The 23,754-nt window shown below is 40.5% G+C and overlaps 1 protein-coding gene across 2 annotated transcripts in view; it reads left to right on the plus strand.

Annotated features, from left to right (window-relative positions):
- Positions 1 to 1,836: 1,836 nt before the first annotated feature.
- The window catches only part of VSIG1 (V-set and immunoglobulin domain containing 1), a 30,864-nt gene continuing 8,946 nt past the window's right edge, over positions 1,837 to 23,754 (plus strand). Inside the window, exons 1-4 of one of the 2 annotated variants that reach the window (XM_070256868.1) lie at positions 2,155 to 2,432; positions 12,077 to 12,240; positions 15,437 to 15,544; positions 21,107 to 21,305. In XM_070256868.1, the coding sequence (XP_070112969.1) occupies positions 2,384 to 2,432; positions 12,077 to 12,240; positions 15,437 to 15,544; positions 21,107 to 21,305 (520 nt within the window). In that variant the 5' untranslated portion in view covers positions 2,155 to 2,383. Of the gene's footprint in view, positions 2,433 to 12,076; positions 12,241 to 15,436; positions 15,545 to 21,106; positions 21,306 to 23,754 lie in introns of both variants that reach the window. The other variant, XM_005614401.4, reaches the window with a different exon arrangement.

The following is a 23,754-nucleotide window of genomic DNA, read 5'->3' on the forward strand; positions in this document are numbered from 1 at the left end:
TGGCCAGTATTAAAGCCTTGGGTCTTTTGGAAACTTGGTAGACAGAGGTAAAGGCAGAACCAAGGCTGAGAAGAGCTGTTGTGGTCCTACAAGTTGTCCTCCTCTGCAAAACCTCCTCCCTCAGACCATTTCTCTCCATTGCATTGCCTAACACTTCTGGCCAGAGATTTATCTGGGGGGAAACAAACCTTCTATTTTCAATAGTCTAAATAGGTTGGAGAATGTTCATGGCATTGATATTTTTCCCTCCTAACATGGAGCTGATATCTGCTTAATATGGAGGAGGAAGTGTGTTTCCAGGAGGAATAGATTGGAAAGAAAAAAGTAGTTTTGGAGCACAGGATATTCTGGGGAGTAAGACCCTCCCTTAGGGCAACCTGGGTACACAAGGGACCAGTGGGTCATGAGTGAGGGGGCAAAAAGGGAGGTGGGTAACAAAGACATGCAATGGTTATTTGGGGAGAAAATGTTGCCTTGTGCTCAACCCATGTCTTGGGAAGGGAAAACAATGTCCTTTCTCTGCCACCTGCTGCTCCTTTTTTCCCTCCCCTCCTATATATGCTCAGCACCCAGAATGCAAACCAGTGTTAGACTATGCACAGCATGGGTCTGGGAATGAGACCTCCGTTTATAGCAGTGCTTTGGCAGGAATGTGTATTCTTGGGTCCAATTAATGGGCTTACCAATGCATTTTGGGACCCATCCTTTCTTAAGTTGGGAACTGCCTGTAGAAGACCTGTTCCCTGCCCTGGTGAGGCTCACAGTCACTGAATTTAGTGGAGACCCAGTTAATAAATAGGAAACTACTGGAGAGCGATCAAGCACCAACTGTGGGGTATTGGCTCTGAGTACAATGGGAATTTATCCAAAGGGGAGCCCAGAGAGAGGTAATGTATAGCTTTGTTGAAATTTTCACATAGGACAGCATGACCAATTTGGGCTAAGAATATACTTAGATAACAAGAGGAGGGAGGAGAAATTTTTAAATAGTGATGAAAGTTGCCTGGAGCCAAGGTTTAGCATCGGACATGAGCATGGACAGGGAAGGCTGTGAGAAGGAATCAGGCCTGATGGAGGCAAAATGGCTTTCTGGGAAGCAGTGGGAAATTGACTTGGCTAAGGTGAAATGGGGTCAAATATTTCCTGTAAATTAAAGTTCACGAAACGTATCGCTGAAACTTGCACATATTTCATGTGACTGAACACTTTGAGGCAATAAATCTTGACAGCACTTTTCAAGCGGATGATTTAACATGATGGAGTTCAGATGAGGTGAGGACCAGATCTTGGAAGGCTGGGAATCCAGATTAAGGACTTTGGACTGGATGAAAGAGTCCATAATAGTGATAGTGAAAATGCTTGATCGGGTTTGGAACATTGGCGTGTGGCTGGTACAAAGGATGAAGGAGGAAGAAGTCAGGGAGACCATTTAGGAAGCTGCTACAGTAGGCCAAGAGTGAGGAGCTGAGTACTTGGACATGGGAAGAACCAAAGGAGGCCCTTATGTATCGCAGGGTAACTTGAGCATGAGAGGAACTCTGTTCAAAGTTCCTGTTCACGTAAAGGCTTCTTACCTGTGCAGCCTGCCCTACCCTCCTAGTGAACCCCCTTTCCCAGGAAACCCTATACCACCTATTCAGTAACCTAATTCTGCAAAAATTCAGACATCCATTGGAAGTCTTAAAGCATTTATTCGCTCACTTGATTTTGCAAAATTAGATTAGTGAAAAAATGCTATGGAGTTTCTAAGCTGGAAGACATAAGCACGCAATTCATTCTACCGCCAGGTAGTGAGAACTGCCGGGGCTTCAAAAGAGGGAGAGATGTCCAGAGTTTGTTCACATAGAAATCAGTGCTTTTTCACTTCATAAGCCCTGTGTCCTTCCTGTGAACCCTGTCTCCTGAGAAAATCTTACCAATTTATTAACCTAATTTGTAAAATGAGGTTAGTGAATCAAGGCTGTAAGACTTGTATGGAAATATTTAAAATTAATTAGCTTTGTCAGCTTTTATTTGCATAGGCTTTCTTCCAACTACATCTTTTTCTTCTCAAATATAACTTTTTAATAAGATTGGTTTTTAAACAATAAATCTCAGAGAATCTGTGTACAAAGAGCTTGAAGAATTTAAATATGTGGGTTTATTATTAACACAGTAGCAAATATATCAAGGAAACACGCCCCATAAAAAGTGTTTCAAAGAAACACAAATCTGCTCTGAGAAAGGTCTGTACCCAATAAGTAAGCCCAAAGAGGCTTGTTTGCTTGGTGATGCCGGCAGATAAGCCTGGCAAACCTCGGTGTGATTGAAGAAGCCAGTTTGAGACTCAGCCGAGCCCAAGCAAGCCACTGGCCCTTGGCTGCGCTCAAGGAACCTCGACACAATGGTGTTCGCGTTTTGGAAGGTCTTTCTGATCCTAAACTGCCTTGCAGGTAAGGAAAGGATCTCCAAACCATCAAAGATAATTGGGAATGGAGTTTCCTCTTAAACTGAAATTGCAAATTTTTATATAGAATGTTCCCCTCCTGTACTTCAAAGGAATTGTGATTAGTATGCTGAGTAAAACAATTTTCAGAACTCTTGCTTGGCAAATGCGTGCCATGCTGTAAATATAATTGTTTTGTGTAGCTTCTCAATCAAGCTTTTTTCAGAAAAAATCACATTATCTTTCTTTTTTTTAGTTTGGAAGGTGAACAGATGAATTCACTCAGAAGCTGAAGTTTGTGCTAAGACTACTTTTTTCTTTGTTTTACTTGAGTGTTTCCTTTAAGCCCGCTGTGACCGGCTCGTTTGGCTACAGCAGGCAGAGCCTGGCTTAGAGGGCCTGCCATGCTTTACTCTCTCACAATGCTTGAGGGGGTGCAGTTTTCCAAGCCTAAGACTATATTTAGTTTGGGAATTACGTGAGTGATTTATTGTTGTGCACAAGACGGTTGTTTTTAGGGATTTGAGCGGAACAAAATCATTTCTAGAGGCAAAATCCTGATGTTGGTTAGACCCAGGAGAGGTAATTAATTCAGAAAACACCTTGGCTAGTTTTTTCAAATACCAGGTACGTTTTGAATCTGTTCTTATGGTAAGTTAAGTCCATGGTAGATGCAATAATATTGTTTACAATAATGCTGATGTTTTCAAGCCATTAGTAATATTAGGCAGTCTTTAGAATGAGATTTACTAAGCATATTTAATGACGTCAGAAAATGCTCAGGCTAAAACATTAAGTGAAAAAGCAGGATACATACATATGCCTAGAATAAATTGCTAGAAAGTTGTGTTCCAAGGTGCTCATGGTGATTACTTCTGGGTGATAGGATTATAGATGATTTTTATTTTATTCTTTTGCCTTTTCAAATTTTCCAGAGTTTCTACAAAGTCTATTGTACTACTTTTATATTGAAAAAGCGTTACTTTTCAAACCATATGGTATTTAGTAATAGCTCTCTAAATGTTCATTACTAAATGTTTAAACATACATGTTCTATGGAGTCACTAAAAGGCAATACTGCATTTATCCAGTCATCGGGTCTTAGAGCTGGAAAAAGCCGCCTTTCTCAGTTTCCATCCTGGTGGGAACACGTGTTACTATTTTCCCTTTCCGCCAGGAATGTTCATTTTAAACCTTAACTTTAGACAGTGGAAGTCTTTGTCCCTTCTTAAAGAGCTTCCAGTCATTAGTTAATTGGGTTGCCCCTGGGCCTTCTGCACCAGCCCCCTAAAATCACACCTGTAGTCAACACTTACTCCCCTACGTGAGGCCTTACTCTGGCCTATACTAGACACCAGTTTGGGAACAGTTGAAAGAGTAGTTTTTATTGTAACTAACATGTATATAATTTTTACTGATTATAAATTTAATGAGTTATTTTAGAAATGTTGGAAAATGTGGAAACATATAAATAAGAAAATAAAAACCACCAACAATCTTACTAGAGACTTGGGTGAATTCCTTATTTTCTTTCCTTTGCAAGTGGATATATTATATTAAAAAATTGGGTTTATACCTTGTATACAATTTTTTTTTATTGTTTGAAAAATTGGGGCCAGCCCTGTGGCACAGCAGTTAAGTTCGCACACTCCACTTTGGCAGCCCAGGGTTTACTGGTTCGGATCCTGGGTGCGGACCTATGGACTGCTTATCAAGCCATGCTGTGGCAAGTGTCCCACATATAAAGTAGAAGAAGATGGGCATGAATGCTATCTCAGGGCCAATCTTCCTCAGCAAAACAAAAAAAAAAGAAAAAGAAAAAGAGGAGAATTGGTGCTGGATGTTAGCTGAGGGCTAATCTTCCTAAAAAAAAATTGCTTAGATGATATCACAATCTTACTTGATTGTGACTTTTAGAACAAGGCCCAATCAGAGTGACCAATAAATACTTCAGAGCCTTTGTTCTTCATTTATTGTATAACTGGTTTCGTTGGTGTATAGTGTGTTCTGTGTATCTATACATATACAATCTAGCTGGTCCAAAGCAAAACATGGTGTGGCAGTCTGGCAGATTGAATGAAAATATGGTATGGTATATTGTTTGCTGTGCTTACATATGTATGGAAGTCAGAGAAAGAAAGATTTCAGTAATCTATAACTAACATTAATAGTACCCATCAGTTGATCCAGATACAGCTGTGAAGCAACTGGTAATGTTTCCATCAGTGTGCAATTTGATGTGCCACTTGGACTTGTTTCATGGTCAGGAAGAATGTCACATTTTTGGTGTCAAGCATGGTGCCTGCCATAGTGGGCCCATAGGAAATGTTTATTGAAAGAATGAGTTACCTTCTGAAATCCTGCCATTTGCAACATGGATGGACCTTGAAGGCATTACGCTAAGTGAAATAAGTCAGACAGAGAAAGACAAATACTGTATTATTTCACTTATATGTGGAATCTAAAAAACCTGAATTCATAGAAACAGAGAGTAGAGTGGTGGTTACTGACGGGTGAGGAAAATAGAGAGATGTAAGTCAAAGTTCTGGGGATCTAATGTATAGCATGGTGACTATAGTTAATACTGTGTTATATACTTAAAAGTTGTTAACAGAGTAGATCTTAAATGTTCTCTCCACAAAAAAGAAATGGTAATTATGTGATGTGATGGAAGTGTTAGTTAACGCTATGGTGGTAATCATGCATCAAATCAACACTTTGTACACCTTAAATTTGCACAATGTTATGTGTCAATCATATCTCAATACCTGGAACAATAAAAGAATGAATTACTTTCCCAGCCCCAAACATCCAGAAATGATTTTCACATACATATTTAAAATCAATTTTTCGTACAACTAAGCAAGACTAATTTTATTTTAACCAAAATCTTCCTGATGGCTTCTTAGGAAGTCTTAGGTTAAATTCCATTTGAGGGAAATAAATTTAATCAAAAATGCCTTCTGCAAAAAGTTCATGCACATCATTTTAGGTGCTTGTAATATATATTAGTCAGTCGTTGGAAAGATATGTTAATATTTTCATTTTCTGGAGGTATTTGCTATGCATTTTAAAGCAATAATATATTTGAACTTTGGTTTTGCAGTCAAATCCAAAAAGTGAGTGATCATTTGGTTGTATTATTTCCTAACTCAAAAATGGAGTAATTATATATGAAGTTGCTGGAAATTAAGTTACTTCAAATGCACCAGGTTAAATATGACTATCTGGGGGATATTTTTGCTGTGGTATGTTAGGAGAATAATAATCCCCCTATAAGCAAAGTGCCTGCCACATTGGAGCGTCAAATAAATGAGTGAACAATCATTACCAAAACACGAGGCATTTAAAATCTTTTTAGAGTGTTGATTAATTTAAGTGTATACACTGGATTATTTCCTTTAATAATATGCACTGATTTTTAAAAGCAGTCACACATATTTCAATCACATATGCGTTTCTTGTTTGCTTGTTTGTTTTTTAATTCAGCCAGGTCAGTGAGTGAAATTGCAATCCTGAGTTTTGTTTAAATGAGATACTAGTCTTTATTTTGCTATTCATTCACAGTCTTGTTAAGGTAGAGATTTTTCTGACTTTTCCAATTTTTAAATAATTTCTCAATTTAGAGTAAATTAATCCAAAGGAAGAGAAGTTTTTTCTGCTGTCACAGAATCACCTTTAGTTTAAGACTAAATTTGCACTGTTCACTATCCACATGTGGCTATAAATTTAAATTCATTAAAATTAAATAAAATTAGAAATTCATTTCCTCAGTCATACTAGACACATTTCAGGTGCTCCTTAATTGCGTGTGGGTAATGGCTACTTAATTGGACATTGCAGACATAGAACATTTCCATCATCACAGAAAGTTCTATTGGACAGTGCTGGGCTAGAGCATGATCTCAGAGGTCTAAGTAATGTGCACTAATTGAGTGATGCGACGTATTTAAAAAGCTCATCTGGAAATATATAGCTGTTAGTTCTGAAGTGTATTGTCACTATATTAGGGATGGACAATTTCAGAAAACCATCTTTTCTTCATACTTTAAGGATTGATTATGGTGCTGAGTATTGGGAATCCGGGCAATAAAATGACCTGGAGATATTTCCTTGGCAGTTGTTACCTCGTTACAGGACAATGAGTAGTATTCATAAAAATAAATTGTCTCACCCACAACTAAAATATACAACTATGTACTTGGGGGATTTGGGGAGAAAAAGCAGAGAAAAAAAAAGAAGATTGGCAACAGTTGTTAGCTCAGGCGCCAATCTTAAAAAAACAAAAAATAAAAAATAAATTGTCTCACAGTAGATTTGGAGCTTACTATCCTTATTCTAAGGTAAAATTGTTGAGCTTTTACAGACCTCAAATTATTTACATATTTATATGTCTTCTATTTTAAAAAATGTTGAAAATGTTTAAATCGGATTTATAGTTCCCAAATCTTTGATTTTCATTTGCCTTCATTCTAGTCTGTGCTATGAATGGCTTCCTGCCACATTGACGTGGCAGGCAGAGATTGTGTCTGTCTTGTTCATTATTGTTTCCCTAGTGTTTGGCACTGTCTGTGGCACAAAATAGGTGTTCAAGAGATATTTGTTGATAGGCACCACGGCCTCTTGCATATTTTGTCTTGTGTGAGAAATGTCCTTACCCTGCCTTTAAGTACTTTTGCCAAGAACAGCCTTTAAAGGGTTTTGTTTATTTTAATTTTTTGGCCTTATCTGGTCAGAAGCTCCCATTATTAGCCAATCCCACAACAGATATTGGGACCCAAAATAGAGGACAAAAATAATAGCCAAATAATATCTTAAAAATCTGTTTTTAGGGGAAAGTTTCTGGGAACTTTAGTGGCCAAAACAATCCCCGTTCTATCCCTTTGATTTTGGACACTTTAAAGACATTTGGAAGTCATCATTTAGGCATAGCCGGAGGTGTGGCTCACTTCCAGGAGCAATAAGATGGACTCTTTGAGGGCAGGAGAGAGTCACTTAGCTTTCTCCAGTGCAGTGTCCATTGGAAAGAGTAGCTACTGATCGCAGGCCAATTTTGTTTTTTTGGGAGGCATTATGGGAACCAGGAAAACATGGAGGGGAGAGCATTGGGAAGAGGAAGACTGCATGGAGTTAGAAGATGCTGCATTGCTGTCTACCCTAAAACACATCTCTCAATTCATCAAGACATAGGTTGCCATGTTAACAGCCAACTTCTGGCTGAGAAGCAGCTGGACTAGGTGGCCTGGCTGTGACAGAGAACAAGGCCTTTGAATCCAGGAAACCAGGGGTAATCAGTACAATGATTTTCTTTTTCTTTTAATTCTTCAAAATGTTTGTCAATTTCCTGAGTTCCTTTTGCCTGACTGCTGCCATTTAGTAAGAAAAATAAAATTAAAGAAGGCTTTTGGTATGCAGAATTGGGACGAGGGCCAGGAATTTGTGTTTCTGTACTATTTCCTCTGATCTTCCCAGGATCTCTGTATCCTCATCCCACCCCTATCCCTTGTCTGTAACCCTGCAGGCAGCTGGAGCTCTCACTCCAACGCCTCTGCAGCATAGAGAGTGTCTCTTAATATTGATCTTTTCTTCTAATACCTACCTGACAGTCTTAAATTCCTTGCTGTAGAACTCTAGACTCTCTGACTCTGCAATGGATAATAACGAGTTAATGAGATGAGCCAATGCCTCTGTAGTGTTACCCAAAGTATTGTCCCCTATCACAGCCCTTTGGAAAATGCTTGCATAGTACTGAGAATTTCAAGCGCAGTGGTGGGCTGGATTTTTGGGTAGGGGGCTCTTTGATGTTCCTCCAAATTATATGGGCAGCTCACCCTTTTGTAAGGCCAACAGTTCTCAAACTTTGTAAGCTCAGGGCCCTTTTATACTCTTAAAACTTTAGGGAGATTTATGGTCTGGATAAAATGGCGTAGAATTGTTTCTCCTTGCTTCTCTCTGCTAAGCACAAGTATAAACCATCCCTGGAAATAATGCAAGAGATAACCAAGGGAGAACTCTGAAAGATGGTAAGAAAAAAGCAGATTGGTTTGGAACCTTGGGAACAACACAGAGGCAAGGTGTCTTATGTCTCTCCACCCAACAGAAGATGAGTATCCAGCTCTGGCATTTCCCGATGCCAACCTACCAACAGAGGCTGGCCCAGAGAGGCTCATTCTTCCCCCAGATCGAATGGGAGTCCTTCTGACGTAAGGTGAGCCCAACGTCACTGGCAAGGGAGTACTAGAGGAAAAACATCAAAATAAACCAAAAGCAAGCAGAAGGAAGGAAATAATAAAGAGCTGGAACCAACAGAATTTAAATAGGAAAATTATAGAGAAAATTCAGTGAAATAAAAATTTGATTCTTTGAAAAAAATGAATAAATAATATTGACAAACGTCTAGCCAGACTGGTAAACCTAAAAAGAGAGAAGACACAAATCACCAATATCAGAAATGAAACATGTGATATCACTACAGATTCTGCAGTCATTAAAAATATAATAAGGGAATAAAAAAGACTTTACATTCATATATTTGACAGCTTAGAAGAAATGGACCAATTACTCAAAAACAACAAACTACTGAAATGCGCCTAATATATAAAATAATCTCAATATCTCCATAATCATTAAAGAAATTGCATTCATAGTTTTAAAAGCTCCTGAAAAATATCTCCAGGCCTAGATACTTTCACTGGATAATTCTACCAAACATTTAAAAAATAATTAACACCAATTTTACACAATCTCTTCCACAAAATATAAGAGGAGGGACCACTTCCAAACCATTTTATGAGGCTAGTATTATCCTGATACCCAAACCAAAGACAGTACAAAAATATAAAACTACAGATCAATAGCTCTCATGAACTTAGACTCCAAAACTTTCAACAAAACACAAGCACAGTGAATCCTGCAATGTTTGAAAAGAATTCTACACCATGACCAAGTGGGATTTATTTCATGCATGCAAGCCTGGATCAACATTCAAAAATAATTTAGTGTAATCCATCATATCAACAAGCTAAAGAAAATAAACGCAAATGATCATATCAATTGTTACAGAAAAAACATTTGTAAAAATCCAATACCTATTCATGATAAAAACTCTCAGCAATTTATCAATAGAAGATGTGATACTTTCCAAGAGCTGCTGTAACAAATTGCCAGAAACTAAGTGGCTTAAACAAGAGAAATTTATTCTCTCATAGTTCTGGAGGCCAAACGTTGAAAGTCAAACCAGTGGCAAAGCTTCTTTGGAAACTCCGAAGGAAAATCTCCTAGCTGACTGCTAGCAATTCTTGGCGTTCCTCGGCTTGTATATGCATCACTCCAATTTCTGATTCTGTCTTCACATGGCCTTTCCCTCCGTAAATCTCTGTGTCAAACCTCCCTCTCCTTTTTCTTATAAGGACAGCAGTCAGTAGATTGAGGGCCCACCCTAAATCCAGGATGATCTCATTTCAAGATCCTTAGCTTAATTACATTGCAAAGACTATTTCCAAATAAGGTCACATTCACAGGCACAGGAATTAGAACTTGTACATATCTTTTTGGGAGACACAGTTCAACTCATGGTTGAGAATTACATCTCAATCATGAGATGTGCATCTAAAAATGACTCACAGTTAACATTGTATTTAATGGTGACATACTGAATGCTTTTTCCGTAAGATTGGGAACAAGGCAAGGATGTCCACTCGCAACTCTCTTATTCAATAAGGTACTCCAAGTTATAGCTACTGCAATAAGGCAATAAAAAGAAATAAAAGGCATACAATTGGAAAGGAAGAAATAAAACTGTCTCTACTCAACAAAAGACTGGCATCTAGATTATATAGAGAACTCTCAAAATTCAACAGTAAAAAACTGAACACTGCAATCAGAAAATGGGCAAAAGATATGAGCAGACATTTTGCTGAGAAAGATATACAAATGGCAAATAATCACATGAAGAGTTGTTTAGCATTATTAATTTGCATTAGGGAAATGCTAATTAAGACAACAATAATATATTACTACACAGAAAATAGTGGCAACACCAAATGCTGACAAGGATGTGGAGAGGCTGGACCACTCATACATTATTGGTGGGAATCTATATTGGTACAGCCACTCTGGAAAACCGTGTGTCTGTCTTTGTTTTTCTTGTTTTTGTTTTTAATAAAATGAAACATGTAACTACCATTTGACCCAGGAACTGCACTCTTAAGCATTTATCCCAGTGAAATGGAAATTTGTGTTCACACAAAAATCTGTACATGAATGTTCATTAGAGTTTTATTCAATATCAAAACCTGGAAAGAACTCGGATGTCTCTAAATAGGTGAATGGCTAAACAAATTTTGGTGCATACATACCATTGAATGCTCCTAAGTGATAAAAGGTGGTGAACTACTGATACACAGAATAACTTGGGTGAATTTCTAGGTAATTATACTGAGTAAAAAAAGCCAATCCCAAAAGGTTACCATGCTTCCACTTATATAATATTTATTAAATGACAAAATTTTAGAAGTAGAAGACAGATTAGTAGTTGCAATGCTTAGGATCAGAGATAGGGTTCAGGAGGGACGTGGGTGTGATTATAAAAGGGCAACATAAGGGATCTTTGTGGTGATGGAACTGTTCAGTATCTTGACTGTTATGATGGATACACAAACCTACACATGTGATAAAATTGTATAGAACTAAATGCATACACACACGAGTACAAGTAAAACTGGACAAATATCAATAAGATCAGTGGAGTGTATCAATGTCGGTATCCTGGTTGTGATATTTTACTATAGTTTACAAAACGTTACTGTAGGGGCAGGAGCTGGGTAAAGTGTACATGGGATCTCTGTCTTATTTTTAGAACTATGTGTAAATCTACTATTATCTCAAAATTTTCAGTTAAAGATTATTGAGGACCCCAAAGAGTTTTTACTATGTGGGTTATTTCTATCTATATTGACTGTATTAGAAAGTAAAACTAAAAAAACAACTTTAAACGCAAAAATACACAAGCACACACTCCGTTAGCTACCAGAGCAATAACATTGTTACTGGTTATGTAGCTTCTGGAACATTCCATTGTACACTCATGACAGGATGAGAGTGAAAAAGGAAAATAACATCTTGGTATTATTATGAACATGATTTTGATCTTGTAGCCCCCAAAATGGCCTTAGGGATAGGGTGACCAACTTATCATGGTTTTCCCGGGACTTTCCTGGTTTAAGTACCAAAAGTCCTAGCAAAACCAGTGAGGTTTGCCTGAGACTAACTGGTTTGAAAACTGCGAGTCTCACATCCAAGAAACCCCCTCGGTCCTGGGCAAACTGGATTGGTTGTTTTCTATACTCATGGACCTTTTGGAGCCCTGGACAACGCTTTAAGAACCTCTGTGTAAGGCCATCCTTACACAGAAGAAATTCGCAGGTTAAGTGTTATTACCTCACTATCATGGGATTTGAGTATCTTCACATCGTAATTTGTTAGAAACTCTCCTATCCCCATGCCAATTGTTTGCTCAGTTTTCCAAGTTCATTCTATTTTCTCCTCCTCACCTTGGATTCTTCAAATAAGATATTGAAAGTGCTTTGTAATGAAAAAGTGTCATCATAATGTGAGTGTGTACCATTGTCTTTTTGATGATTTTCTTTTCAGGTCAAGTTACTGCGGTGCAAGTGACCATCCCAGACAGTTTCGTGAACGTGACTGTTGGATCTGATGTCACTCTCATCTGCACCTATACCACCACTGTGGCCTCTCGGGACAAGCTTTCCATCCAGTGGTCATTCTTCCACAAGAAGGAGTTACAGCCAGTTTCCGTAAGGACTCTTTTCCTAACCTATTCCCCTTTGGTAGTTCTGACATGAACTGTGGGTGTTAGTGTGTGAAGGAATGGTAAGCCAATTACAACAGTGGTAGAACCTCAGATACAAAGATTTTGAAGAAAGCTGTTTAAAGAAGTGACTCAACCTTTGTACTCACTTCATATTCAGTTATGGCCTTTTGTCTCAATTCTGTGTAGGTCAACATCAATTATATCATATAGTCTAGAATAGAGAGGAAAGGTCCTCTTCATAGGTGAATTGAGCAGTAGTTCTGAAAGGGCTTCCCCTCCTAAAAAAAATATCTCCCTGACTATTATTTCCAGAAGACCTCAGTTCAAATGCATGTCCTAATTGATCTGCAGATCTTTGTCAAACTAAATATCTGAGATCTGCCTGTCAAGTGAGGTGGCTTTTTGTGCCACACTGAGTTCCGATGGAATGAGCCTCCCCAAATGCATGGAGAAGGGCTAAGGTAGTGATGAACTCTGGGTAATCAAAGGCAGCAAGAGGCTATAGGATAGGGAAATAGGAAGAGTAGGCTAGGATCTGGGAGATGCGGTTGCCACAGGAGGTTGGGTGAAATTCAAAGGAGAAGAATGATTCTATAGCAAGCTGCCTATTCCCAGGTTTTCTTCAACTGCCGTTTAGGGTACTTCCTTCTTTAAATTAGCTCAAGGACTAAAATTGTATACTGAAAAGTATGTGTGTGTGTGTGTGTGTGCATGAGTGTGCATGCACATTTGCCAACATATACCACTTGAGGGAAAAGGTCTATAGTTTTCATCAGATTTTTGAAGGGATGTATGATCCAAAACAAAGAGTTCAGAGAAGAGCCAAATCAGTGTGGTTTGGAATAGTCAGATGTAGTTGAGTTGGGTCTTGAAGGAAAGGAAGGGTTTTGACTGGTAAAAAGATAGAAAGAAATTGAGTGGGCTGGAGGAGGCCCAAAGGCAGAGATGGAGAAGAGGGAGATCATTAGCTTGGAGGAGCCACGCCTTGGCCAGTGTCACTTCAGCTATCATTGGTCTTTTGGAGGTTCTGAGTCCTCTCTTTACCAGAGATCCTGAACACTTGTTTAACAGGGAACACTGCTCAAGAGGAGATTCTGTCAATGCCACCCTCTAGTCAAAGTTCAACAATTTAGCCCAGTACTAGTTACCTTAGACGAGTATCTGAATCATTCTGTGCCTATCTTCAAAATATAGTAGAATAGTAATACTCTTCTACATATCTCATGGGAAATCAACTGACATAGTGCACGTGAAAAGACTTGGAAAAAATATAAAGTTCTGTAAGTTTTCTCCCGCGCAAAAATCATCATCATTGGCAGCAACAAAAGTAATTCTACCAGTTTCCGTCCATCACCTGAAATGTCCTTACCCAAGACCTCACGTGGTGCAGTCAACTAAGAAATCATCCCTTTCCTTTGCAGGCTGTGCATGCAATAATTAGATTATGGATGGCAGTAATCACAAGATCTTTTTTTCCTTTTTAAAATTTAGTTTCCTAACTAGTCTTTTCAATACATTCTTTATCTGTAGGCTTGAAGTCCTTCTAATTTTGCCAGTAGGGGCTGAATTTAGGGAGGCCTTGCCAACATATTTCGAAATTTTTTTATGCTTGGTATTCAAATCAAGATGTCCTCAACTGCCTGGAGGCCAGGCCAGACCAGTCTAAATTAAGAAACAAATTCTTCTTTATGCCTCCTCTGACGCTGGAAGTTACAAGGCCACCTCTTGGTTGAACTTTATGACTAGTAAGGAGCTGGGAGAGGCAGGGCTGGAGGATCTTGTGACTGACGGTGAGTTTTTTTCTAGGCCTGGACATGCAGAGGAAGAAAATATAGGTGATTGAACTGAGTGTTTCTTGAGCTCAGGACATCTCTTAGAGGCACTTTAGGAAGAAAATCTATTACAAATAAGTATTTATCAAGTAGCTTATTTACTTGCTGTTTGCCTCATTCTTCAAAATGTCAAGTGCAGGCAGGGCAAGTAATTTAAGGGATCTACTCTTTTGGGGTGTCCAAATCAAAGGAGGTCCTCTGCACTGAGCCACTGGATCAGTGAAAATATGCTCCTTGATCTTAAAACATTCTAGATGCTTCTCCAAGTGCATGAGACCTGTGCTATGCCTATGCCTTAAGTGCATGGAAGACAGGGAGGAGTAGGGCCAGCTCTTGGCTTGGAGACAGTGAAAACCACCTCCCCAAAGGCAGGCTTTCTCTTCCTCCTCTTCTATCTTGTTTCAGCTTGCCCCAGCAAGATGCCCATTATAACCATCCTTAGGTCTCTACTTCTAGAGAACTGGAGTCCCTCCCCTTTCTCTCATACCCTGTAGCCATGTGCTTCTCTCTGCTATTCCAGATGAGTAGTTTTGGAGCCCCAGTGGAAACTTCCTGATGGATGTCCATTCTACTCCTTGCTCTACCACTTACTTGCTGGCTAGATGACCTTAGACAAGTCACTTGAACTTTCAGAGCTTCAGCTTTCCTATCTGTAAAATGGGGCTACCTACCTACCTCATAGGTTTCCTGTGAACATTAAATGAGATGATGCTTGTGAAGCACCAGGAAGCCTTCCACATGGTAACCATTCAATGAACGTGAATTATTATTATTAGCATCACTACTCATAAAATGGTGATTTTACAAAATCCCTATCCCATCCATACCCCTGGGTCATGGGCACTAGGGAACCCAGTCTAACAAGATATACTTAGTACAGCTGAATAGCTGGGACAGAGCTCTTTGGGGAAGCCTGGCCCAGGATTGGATTCCAGTTCCACTGTCTATCAGGTCCCTGTGGCTAAAGGGCAGGGTTAGGCCCCTTATCTGCCTGCTCGTTATCCCTCCACAGAAAGCCTGCTCAACAAAGAGGTTGCAGACATCCTCAGTTGAGATGGTATTTTTCAAAATGGGATTTTGCCTCTATTTCAAATTCATTTCCTCTTTGAGCACTTCCATGCATTCAGAATTCTGCAGAGTGTGCTGTACGTTAATCTAGGCATGACTGGTGGGACATTTGGGGGACGATAAAAAGATACTATTGTGCTATTAGACAATTCTATGATTTACGGGCGTAAGATGTTGCCAGACTGACCACTGAGTGATTCAGTTCAACTCCTGGGTTGATGTGGCAGTATACCATGTAGCATTCAGCTCTCAGATCCACCCATTTCTGCTCAAACACAGCACAGCCCGTGCCTCAGTACTGAGGGTATGGAGGAAAAGGCAGTCAGTCAGTGTCTAAAAATGGCGCATGCAAGAGACGCTCGGGGAAGATGTAGCTGGACCTCTCAGGTAAGAACACCTATTGGTGTACTGCTGGCCCTCTTCATTGTTTGGAGTCTCTAGGGAAGTGGCATCAGCTTTTAGGAGTGAGAGGGGAGGGTCTGAGTTTGTAACAATCCAAGTGAGCACAAACTTCTGGCAAAACTGGGACAGTCTTGAGTTTCCCTTCTCATGCCCATGTCTGGAATTCCTTTCAGCCTCCTCCAAAGGGCTCAGGACCCTATTGCTGCCTTAAGCAGGGCAGTGGCCAACTCTTGTCATAGGCTCATCTTCTCCTCCCTCAAATTCATTGTGTTAAAGGAATAGTTGGTTCCAAGGCTTAATGTTTCTTAGTAGCTAGAGGAGGACGTTATCTCTTACTGACTATCATCTCCAAGAAGTTCCTTTGATGAATGGGGACTGCAGAAGTATCCCTCAAGTCTTCCCACCAGGACATCCAGAATATTCATTAACGTGGTCCTCATCTTAGAGAAGCCCTCCTCTCAGAAGACAGGGACAGCTTCAGATGGTCAGTCTCTCAGCTGGAACTCTCAGCTGAAGACTCTAAGCCCTGGGACAGGCAGGCTATCATAGAAGTTTTGGGTGGTCTGGTGCCCTCTGATCACACCAGTGGCCTCCTCTTCCACCCAGCCAGTCACTGGTAAACCTACAGAGACCTCACCTCTCCGTGAACAGAGGCATTGACCCTACTTAGCGTCGGTCTCTCAAACAATACTTACTCTTCTAGAGTATCCATAGTGGAAGAAACCCTTTGCCATCCTCATCCCCCCAGCACACATATAATGTGGACAACTTCTTTTCAGAACCTGTATCTTCATATACTCTGGCTGTTCAGATTCTCCCAACCTGGCCTTTCCTCTGCAGGTGGCATTACATCAAACGCTTTTCAAATGTTGGTGGGGTGGGGTCCTTTTACCTCCTCAGGGGCATTTGAAAATGAGGGGGTTGTTGGTCTAATTCTTATAAAGTGAAGCCACTACTGGCTTTTAGTGGGTGGTGGCTAGAGATGCTAAATGTCTTGCAATACATAAGACAGACACACACAAGAAAGAATTGCCTGCTCAAAATGCCAGTGTTATCCCCATTGAGAAAAATTCCAAGTTTTTCCCTTCCCACCACTCCCCACCATCAAAGTTTATCTATTCTGTGTCCCATTTCCTCAGATGTCTATTCTTGCTAAATTTCATAAATTAATCTAATGCTAAGGAGTTAGGGACTGGTGATAGTTTATTTTGTTCTCTTCCAAAGAAAATCATTTAAGCCCAGACCTTCCATGCCTTCACCCCAAAAAAGCAATTCAAATGGTGGGTAGCTCAGGCAAATGATAGGCGGGGAAGGGAGTGGCTGGGGGCAGGAAATTCTTCCTTTTGGTGTTATATTCCTTCCACATGCAATCCGAGCCCCCCTAAATACAGTCCAGAGAAAATTCTGGGCTTGAGATCACTGCCACCCTACACTCCTCCCCTCCCATGGCTAGCTCCTTTATGAGCATTGAAGGAAAGCAAGAGGCTGGAAGAGAAAGAATGGGTGGTTTGCTGTGGGCTTCCATACCATCCACGTTTCTGAAAGAAACCAACAAAAGCAGCTCTGGAGGCTAAAGGTATTAACTCCAACTTGGACTCAAACAGAAAGCAGACTGAATTCTCTCAACTCTTGTTTATACTCCAGCCTCTAGTTAGAGAGTAGTGTCACAAAGTTGAGGGGAAAAAGTCTTTTTGGACAAATCTGGCTCCCAGCTGCACAGCCTCATGTGAATAGGAACTTGGCACAGTAGGAGGGGGAAAGGTCATTATTGCAGCTGGCAAACGTTGAAGGCTTCACATGGTGAACCCACTCGGCAAGGGAAGCATCATGCCGATGAATAGCAGCAACTGGCAGGAGAAGGGTCGGACTGGAGTAGGGGATGGAATGGCCCCGAAAGGGGAAGGTTGCCTGGGAAGCACCTTCCTCGCCTAAGTCAGGACTCTGAGTACCATTTTAGTGTATTCAGTGGGAATCAGGGGTTCTGGATTCCAGGTGTGACTATAAATTGTGTGACCTTGGGAAAATCACTTCCTCAGTTGGGGCCTCAGTGGCCTTTTCTGTAATAGAAGAGGGTGAATCAGAGGTTGCAAACTGGAGGCCTCTGGGCTGGATTTGGCCAGTGGATGCACATTGGTTGGCCAGTCTAGTATTTTGTTTTGTTTGTTTCCACAGTTTGAAAGCCTTATTTGTATTGGCTCTCCAGTTCACCACAGTCCCCACCATCCTCTTTGATCTTACCACTATCCACCAGCCCCTCCCAGCCATTTCCCATATTTCTAATATCCATCTGGTTCCTGAAGACTCCTTGACCTTAGAAACCACGAGCTAGGTGATCTTTAAGGGGGTCTTATAACTAATGTGCTATTATGACTCCATGTATCAGCCTCTAACATCACCAAGGAACAGGTAGAGAGGACCTTGGGGAGAAGTGGGGCAGTCTGCCATGAACACAGCCACAAAGGGCAAGTGGGAAAAAAATTAACAAACACCACTTAAGGGAGCACTTCGATGGATTTTCTTAAAGTGGACTGCCCCCTCGACCAAAGGATGTGGCCTGTTGAACATCCATGGCTTTTCCTGGACCTCAATTGCTTTGATCTCTAAATTGACAAAGACTTTCTTTGAAAAGTGTGCAAGCCTCACAGGATCATGAGCCAGGCCTTGGCCATTGTTCAGCTTTCATTTTTAAAAGAGTTATACCTTTATGGAAAATGGAACCAAGTTGCAGTCCTTCCTGTGTGATTAGATAAGTGGTTTCAGGAAAATATTTCTTGTTTTTCTTTACAAAGACAGTGTGACAGCATGGACTTCCCCTAGAAGAAAGCCCCTCCATCTATGTGTCTGACCACTGCCTAGCCCTGGGGACTTTCCTTCTCACACAGCACCCTGAGGCCAAGGCCTTTCCCTTCTAGGTCTCCATTGCTATCCCTCTGTACCCCCATTCCTATCGTTGACTCCTTTAGTATCATTTGTGAGAGGGCAAAATATATTAGGCTACGGTGTGAAGAACTAGGGTAGAAGAGTTGGTGAAGGTCCTTTTCATAGGGAAGTTACAAGTCCAGGGCCTCATTTCTTATTTACTCATTTCACCTTGATTCAGGCCCAACTGGGAGAATTTTAGAGTGGCTTCTTTTCATGTCCTAGTCCTGGCCTAAAACACACTCTCTTGGCCCCCTGCCTTCTGCAGAAACAAAGTCCTTTCATCTAGGCCCTCTGGGACTTACTGTGGGCCATAGGCAGGATTGATGTTGTATCTCATTGTGATGTCACCGAGCCTCAGCATAAAACATGCTGACATACCCCTAGTCTTCCTGAGAGCAGGGGAAGCAGCCAGATGTCCAAGTTGTAAAGGGCTTCTTTGATGGACTGCAGGCTGTCTTGCAGGTAAGAGTCCACAGGACCTCAGATTGCTGATTAGAAAGTAAATAAGCTCAACGTGGCTAGTGAAATGGAAAGCTGGATATCTTGGGTATCAACTCAAATGGAGGTAATAGACCTTTGGAGAGTTGGACCTCCTCCTGGCCCACTTGAATACCTGAAGTTAACACTGATTTTCCAGTTTGTAAGTCAAATAAGACCACTCTGCGGCAAAAGTTTGTGATTTCAGTAGGTGTGAATGGATAAATCGAATTATATATGGCTCATTTAGGGCAGGAAAGAAAGTTAGTTGATGTTAGAGAAGTGGAGGAGAGAGAGAAGTTGTTTTCTCCTTAAATATGCTCTTTTATTTCAATTTTCCCTCAGAATCTACCTTTCTGCCTTAGTTTAAAAATATATTGGCTTTCTATTTGAAGGAGAATACATTTGCATGTATCTAGCCAATATCTTTTGGTTTGCTGATTGCTTTCCCTCTCTAATTAGCCTAATAAGGTAAAGAGCACTGGGCAAGGAATTAGAAGAACTGCATTCTACACCTGTCCTGACTGTTAACTTTGTATGCGTCTTTCTTACTGCCCTGGGCTTCAATTTCTTCTGTAAAGTGAGGAGAGTGAATTAAATGAACCATAAGGCTCTTCCAGTAGATTTTATGAAGATATTAATTAGTCCCACTGGACTAGAGCAATACGCTTATTGAATAATAAACAACAATCACTTGAATTACACACATTTGTATAAAAGTAACAAAGTGTGTACATAGACTGTGTGTAATAAGGAACCTCAGGAGTCACCTAGTCCAGTGATTCCCAAGCTTCAGTCATTCCCGTCTTATCTTTATGATTTTTGTCATATTTGTGTATCACCAGCAGTATTAATTACTTAATGTTGTTTTCTATATTGACTTGGTTTCTTAAAATCTTAAAAATATCTCCCTTAGTCTCATCCTAAGCAGTAATATCCATGAAGTCACAGATTTCATGTGCTAGATATGTCTCTAATACACATTAAAATTTTTTGAGTTTTTATTTATGTACCACCTAAAATCAACTTAACGGGCCTATACTCAGGGAATACATATTATACTTTGGAGAACATTGCTCTGGTTCCTCGTTCAGATGCGGAAACTAAAGGTTGGAGAGATTACATAACTTTGCTTCCTATCGCAAAGCAAGTTGCCATGGAGACATGACCAGAGGCCACCTCCCCTATGTCAAAGTCAGAGGCTGCGCTGTGGCTAAAACCCAGGTCATCTGACTCGTAGACCGGGCCTCTTTCCACCACACCGTGCTGCTCCCACAGTTTTCATTATGATCTAAATATCCATGTTCTTTAACAGAGATGGGATTAGAATCCAGAGCTTCCTTAAGTCTAGTTAATTATAATAACAATAAATTAATCCTTGTGGTTTTGGATGAGTCATTTAATCTCTCTCAGTTTGAGTGCCTTTATTTGTCTAAAGGAAAGAGTAATTCCAGTTCTGCCTCCTGCCACGTAGGGAGAAGGGTAGTAGCTGCCATTGGCTAAGCGCTTCCTATGTCCTTTGCTAGATTACTTTGTTTCAGCCTCACGTTACCACTATGAGAGGATGAGACCAGACGATTTCTCATGGGCTTTCCTGCTCTGAAGTGTTATCTTCTAACAAACAGGATGAACCCGAGTTTGCTTATCCAAAGGCGTACATGTGTACAAAAAGAGCATGAATATTCTGACTTTTAGGGAAATCAGATATTCCATATAGTCCCACTGGGTAAAGTAAATGCAAATCCAAAAAAGATTAGAAAGTGGAAAAAAATTACAGTTTTGGTTTTCCAATCAGGCACGTGTGTCCTATGCAATGAATTTCCTCCAGATAGATTCGTCAGGTGAGCATCTTGATCTCTAGTCTAAGCTTAGAAGTTGAATCCTGTCAGCTCCAGCTATCTACCATCTGTAAAATAGGCATACCTCTCTGCCTGATGACGTCACAGAGCTGCTTTGAGCACAACTGAGGTAATGGCTGTGCACAGCTGTAAGAAAGCAAAGTGCCCCACTGAGTTGAAAAAACTTTCCCACGGGGAAAAATGCTGCTGTTGATCAAAGAAGGTACCACCGGATAAAGGGAGGTTCCAGGTAGCTTATCCTCGCCCTGAACACTCTCCAGTTCTCATTTCTGTCATTTTTCTGTCCTAGATTTACTATTCTGAAGGTGGACAAGCTGCAGCCATTGGGCAATTTAAAGGTCGAATTGTAGGGTCCAACGAACCAGGCAACGCATCTATCACTATTTCGCATATGCAACCAGCAGATAGTGGCATCTACATCTGTGATGTTAACAACCCCCCTGACTTTGTCGGCACAAATCAAGGCATCCTCAACGTCAGCGTGTTAGGTATGGACAATTTTTTCTACCTTTTCTCTTCTTGGAGCAACTCAGGACATTGAATGAGCCAGGGCAGTGAGTTATGGGTACAATTAAGTCTCAGGGGTAAATATTCTCCCTGCTCCTTTTATTACCAGGGAAATAGGGAGACACCACCAACCCAATCCATATAATAACACTGAGAAATCACTCATAAAACATGTTGAAACAATTGCCAAACCAAAAGGGCTGCCAAAATGACAGATAGCAGTAGATGACCCAACCTCCAGGGATCCTTGTTTCTGAAGGATGGAATGAGAACAGATGGGACAATGCACGGTCCCACTAAATGATCACTCGCAATTCTTTCAGAGGGAACCTCCAATTAGAGCCAGTCCTACCTGGGAGAGACAACTGTCAGCTTATTACCTCTCCTAAGCCAGTCACAATTCCCACCATTAAATCATTCTTTTGAATAAAGGCAGAAGAGTCCCTTTTAAAAATGTTAATGCTATTTGGAGAAAGGACCACATGTTAAGCAAGCATTGAGAATTAATTTTTTTATATAGAAATATTCATTATGTGACATCAGGCAAGTCATATCGGCTCTTCAGATGAATTTGGAGTAGTGCATTTATGCAGTATTTATTGAGTGTCTACTTTGTGCCAGGAGGCATGAGGTTCACACTGATGGAGGCACGGTTTCTGCTCTTGGGGAGTTCACAATTTTGGCAATTTCTAGGGCTCCTTCCAATCTCTGTCTGAGAGGACAATGCGAGTTTCACTCCTCTCTAGAGGGTCAGCAGGTCCTGTCTGCATACCTTCAGAAGCACTGAAGAAAGGGATGAAAGGGCTGTCAACCCACACCAACTAACCAGTTGATCTAAGGGCTCTCTTCTTTTTTTAAAAAATTATTTCATCGAGGTCACATTGGTTTCTAACGTTGTGTAAATTTCAGGCGTATATCATTATATTTCAGCTTCTGTATAAACTGCATCGTGTTCACCACTAAAAGTCTAGTTTCCCTCCATCCCCATACATATGTGCCCCTTTACCCCTTTCGCCCTCCCTTCAGAGAATGAAAGTAGACCATTGTCTTACATCATACACAAAAATTAACTCAAAATGGATTAAAGACTTGAATGTAAGACCTGAAACCATGAAATTCCTAGAAGAAAACGTAGGCAGTACGCTCTTTGACATTGGTCTTAGCAGTATCTTTTTGAATACCATGTCTCCCACTTCTAAGCAACCTCAAATGGAGCTGGTCTAGTCACTGCTCCTTTTAGAGCTGTGTACATTCATCACAGGAAAGGAGGAACTAGATCAAACCAGTGACTTGATAATTGAGTAGCGTGGAAAAGTAGCAATTGGTAACAAGGTACACACCAAGGAGAACTGTCCAGAGTTGTCTGAGCTTGCCATCCGGGTGATGCCAAAAATGACCCAGCTATTTACTGTGAGGTTTGTACTGCATTTACCCACCTAGAAAAGAGAGAAGGCAACCAACAGCTGATTTTTAAGAGCAGGGTAGCTCAATCATATTTTTATTTTGCTGAGCCATGTTCTAGGCATTGGAGTACAGGGAAAGACAAGAGAAGTCTACATAAGCCCCTTCCTGGGAGAGCTGATGTTCCAGTTTGGAAGACTCATCATATACATGAGAACTAAATGGTGTGGTATAGATGCTAACACATCAGGCTGGGAGTCAGAAGACCTAGGTTCTAGCTCTTATTCTGCTACTCAGTGGCCTCAGCCCTGTCAGTCCACCTTTTTCTGGCCATTTTGAGATGGGGTTGTAATTCCTGCCCTGTCTTTACAGGTTTCTTATGAGGATCAAATGATATACTGGAGATTCAATGTTCAAAGAATTTGAGGGATTAGTCCTCTAACGGTTTTCTGATGCTCTCTGGCTCCGGGTTGTCCTAACTAGAAACAACCTAAAGAAGCCAAGCCTGTTTATCTCCAAGCTTGGAAATAGCCCTGAGATAAAGTTAGATAAGAAGGTTAATATTCTGAAGTTTAAAGTTCAGAGAATCCCTAATCAACTTCCATAAGAAGTTGAGGGTTATTTCTTCTCTGAATGGTTCTTACTTATGAGTCTTTGGGTCAGTTTTTTTCTGCAATTACTGTGTCATGACTTTGCCTTAAGCATCCAGGATCCAGACAAGGTAAGTCTTTGGATTTCCTTGTTTGTTTTGGAACTCTCAAAAATTCTATTTTTATTAATTGGGCTAAGAACAAAGGCGTTCTACAAATTTACGCTTTCTGGAAATTTTGAGACTGATAATTTTCTCTAAAACTTGCAGAAGCTGTTTGCATTTATCAAATTCCATTACATACGATTGCCTGTTCTGCTTGCCCTGACGGAGGGGTGGGGCATGGTGGGGGAAGGTGGGTAAGGAATGCCAATTGGGGGGACAGGTGTTGATATGTCCTTAAAGATCACTCTTCCTAGCAATGCCTCTTTCAGAGACAT

Source organism: Equus caballus, chromosome X, assembly GCF_041296265.1.
Source record: "Equus caballus isolate H_3958 breed thoroughbred chromosome X, TB-T2T, whole genome shotgun sequence".
Lineage (NCBI taxonomy): Eukaryota > Metazoa > Chordata > Mammalia > Perissodactyla > Equidae > Equus > Equus caballus.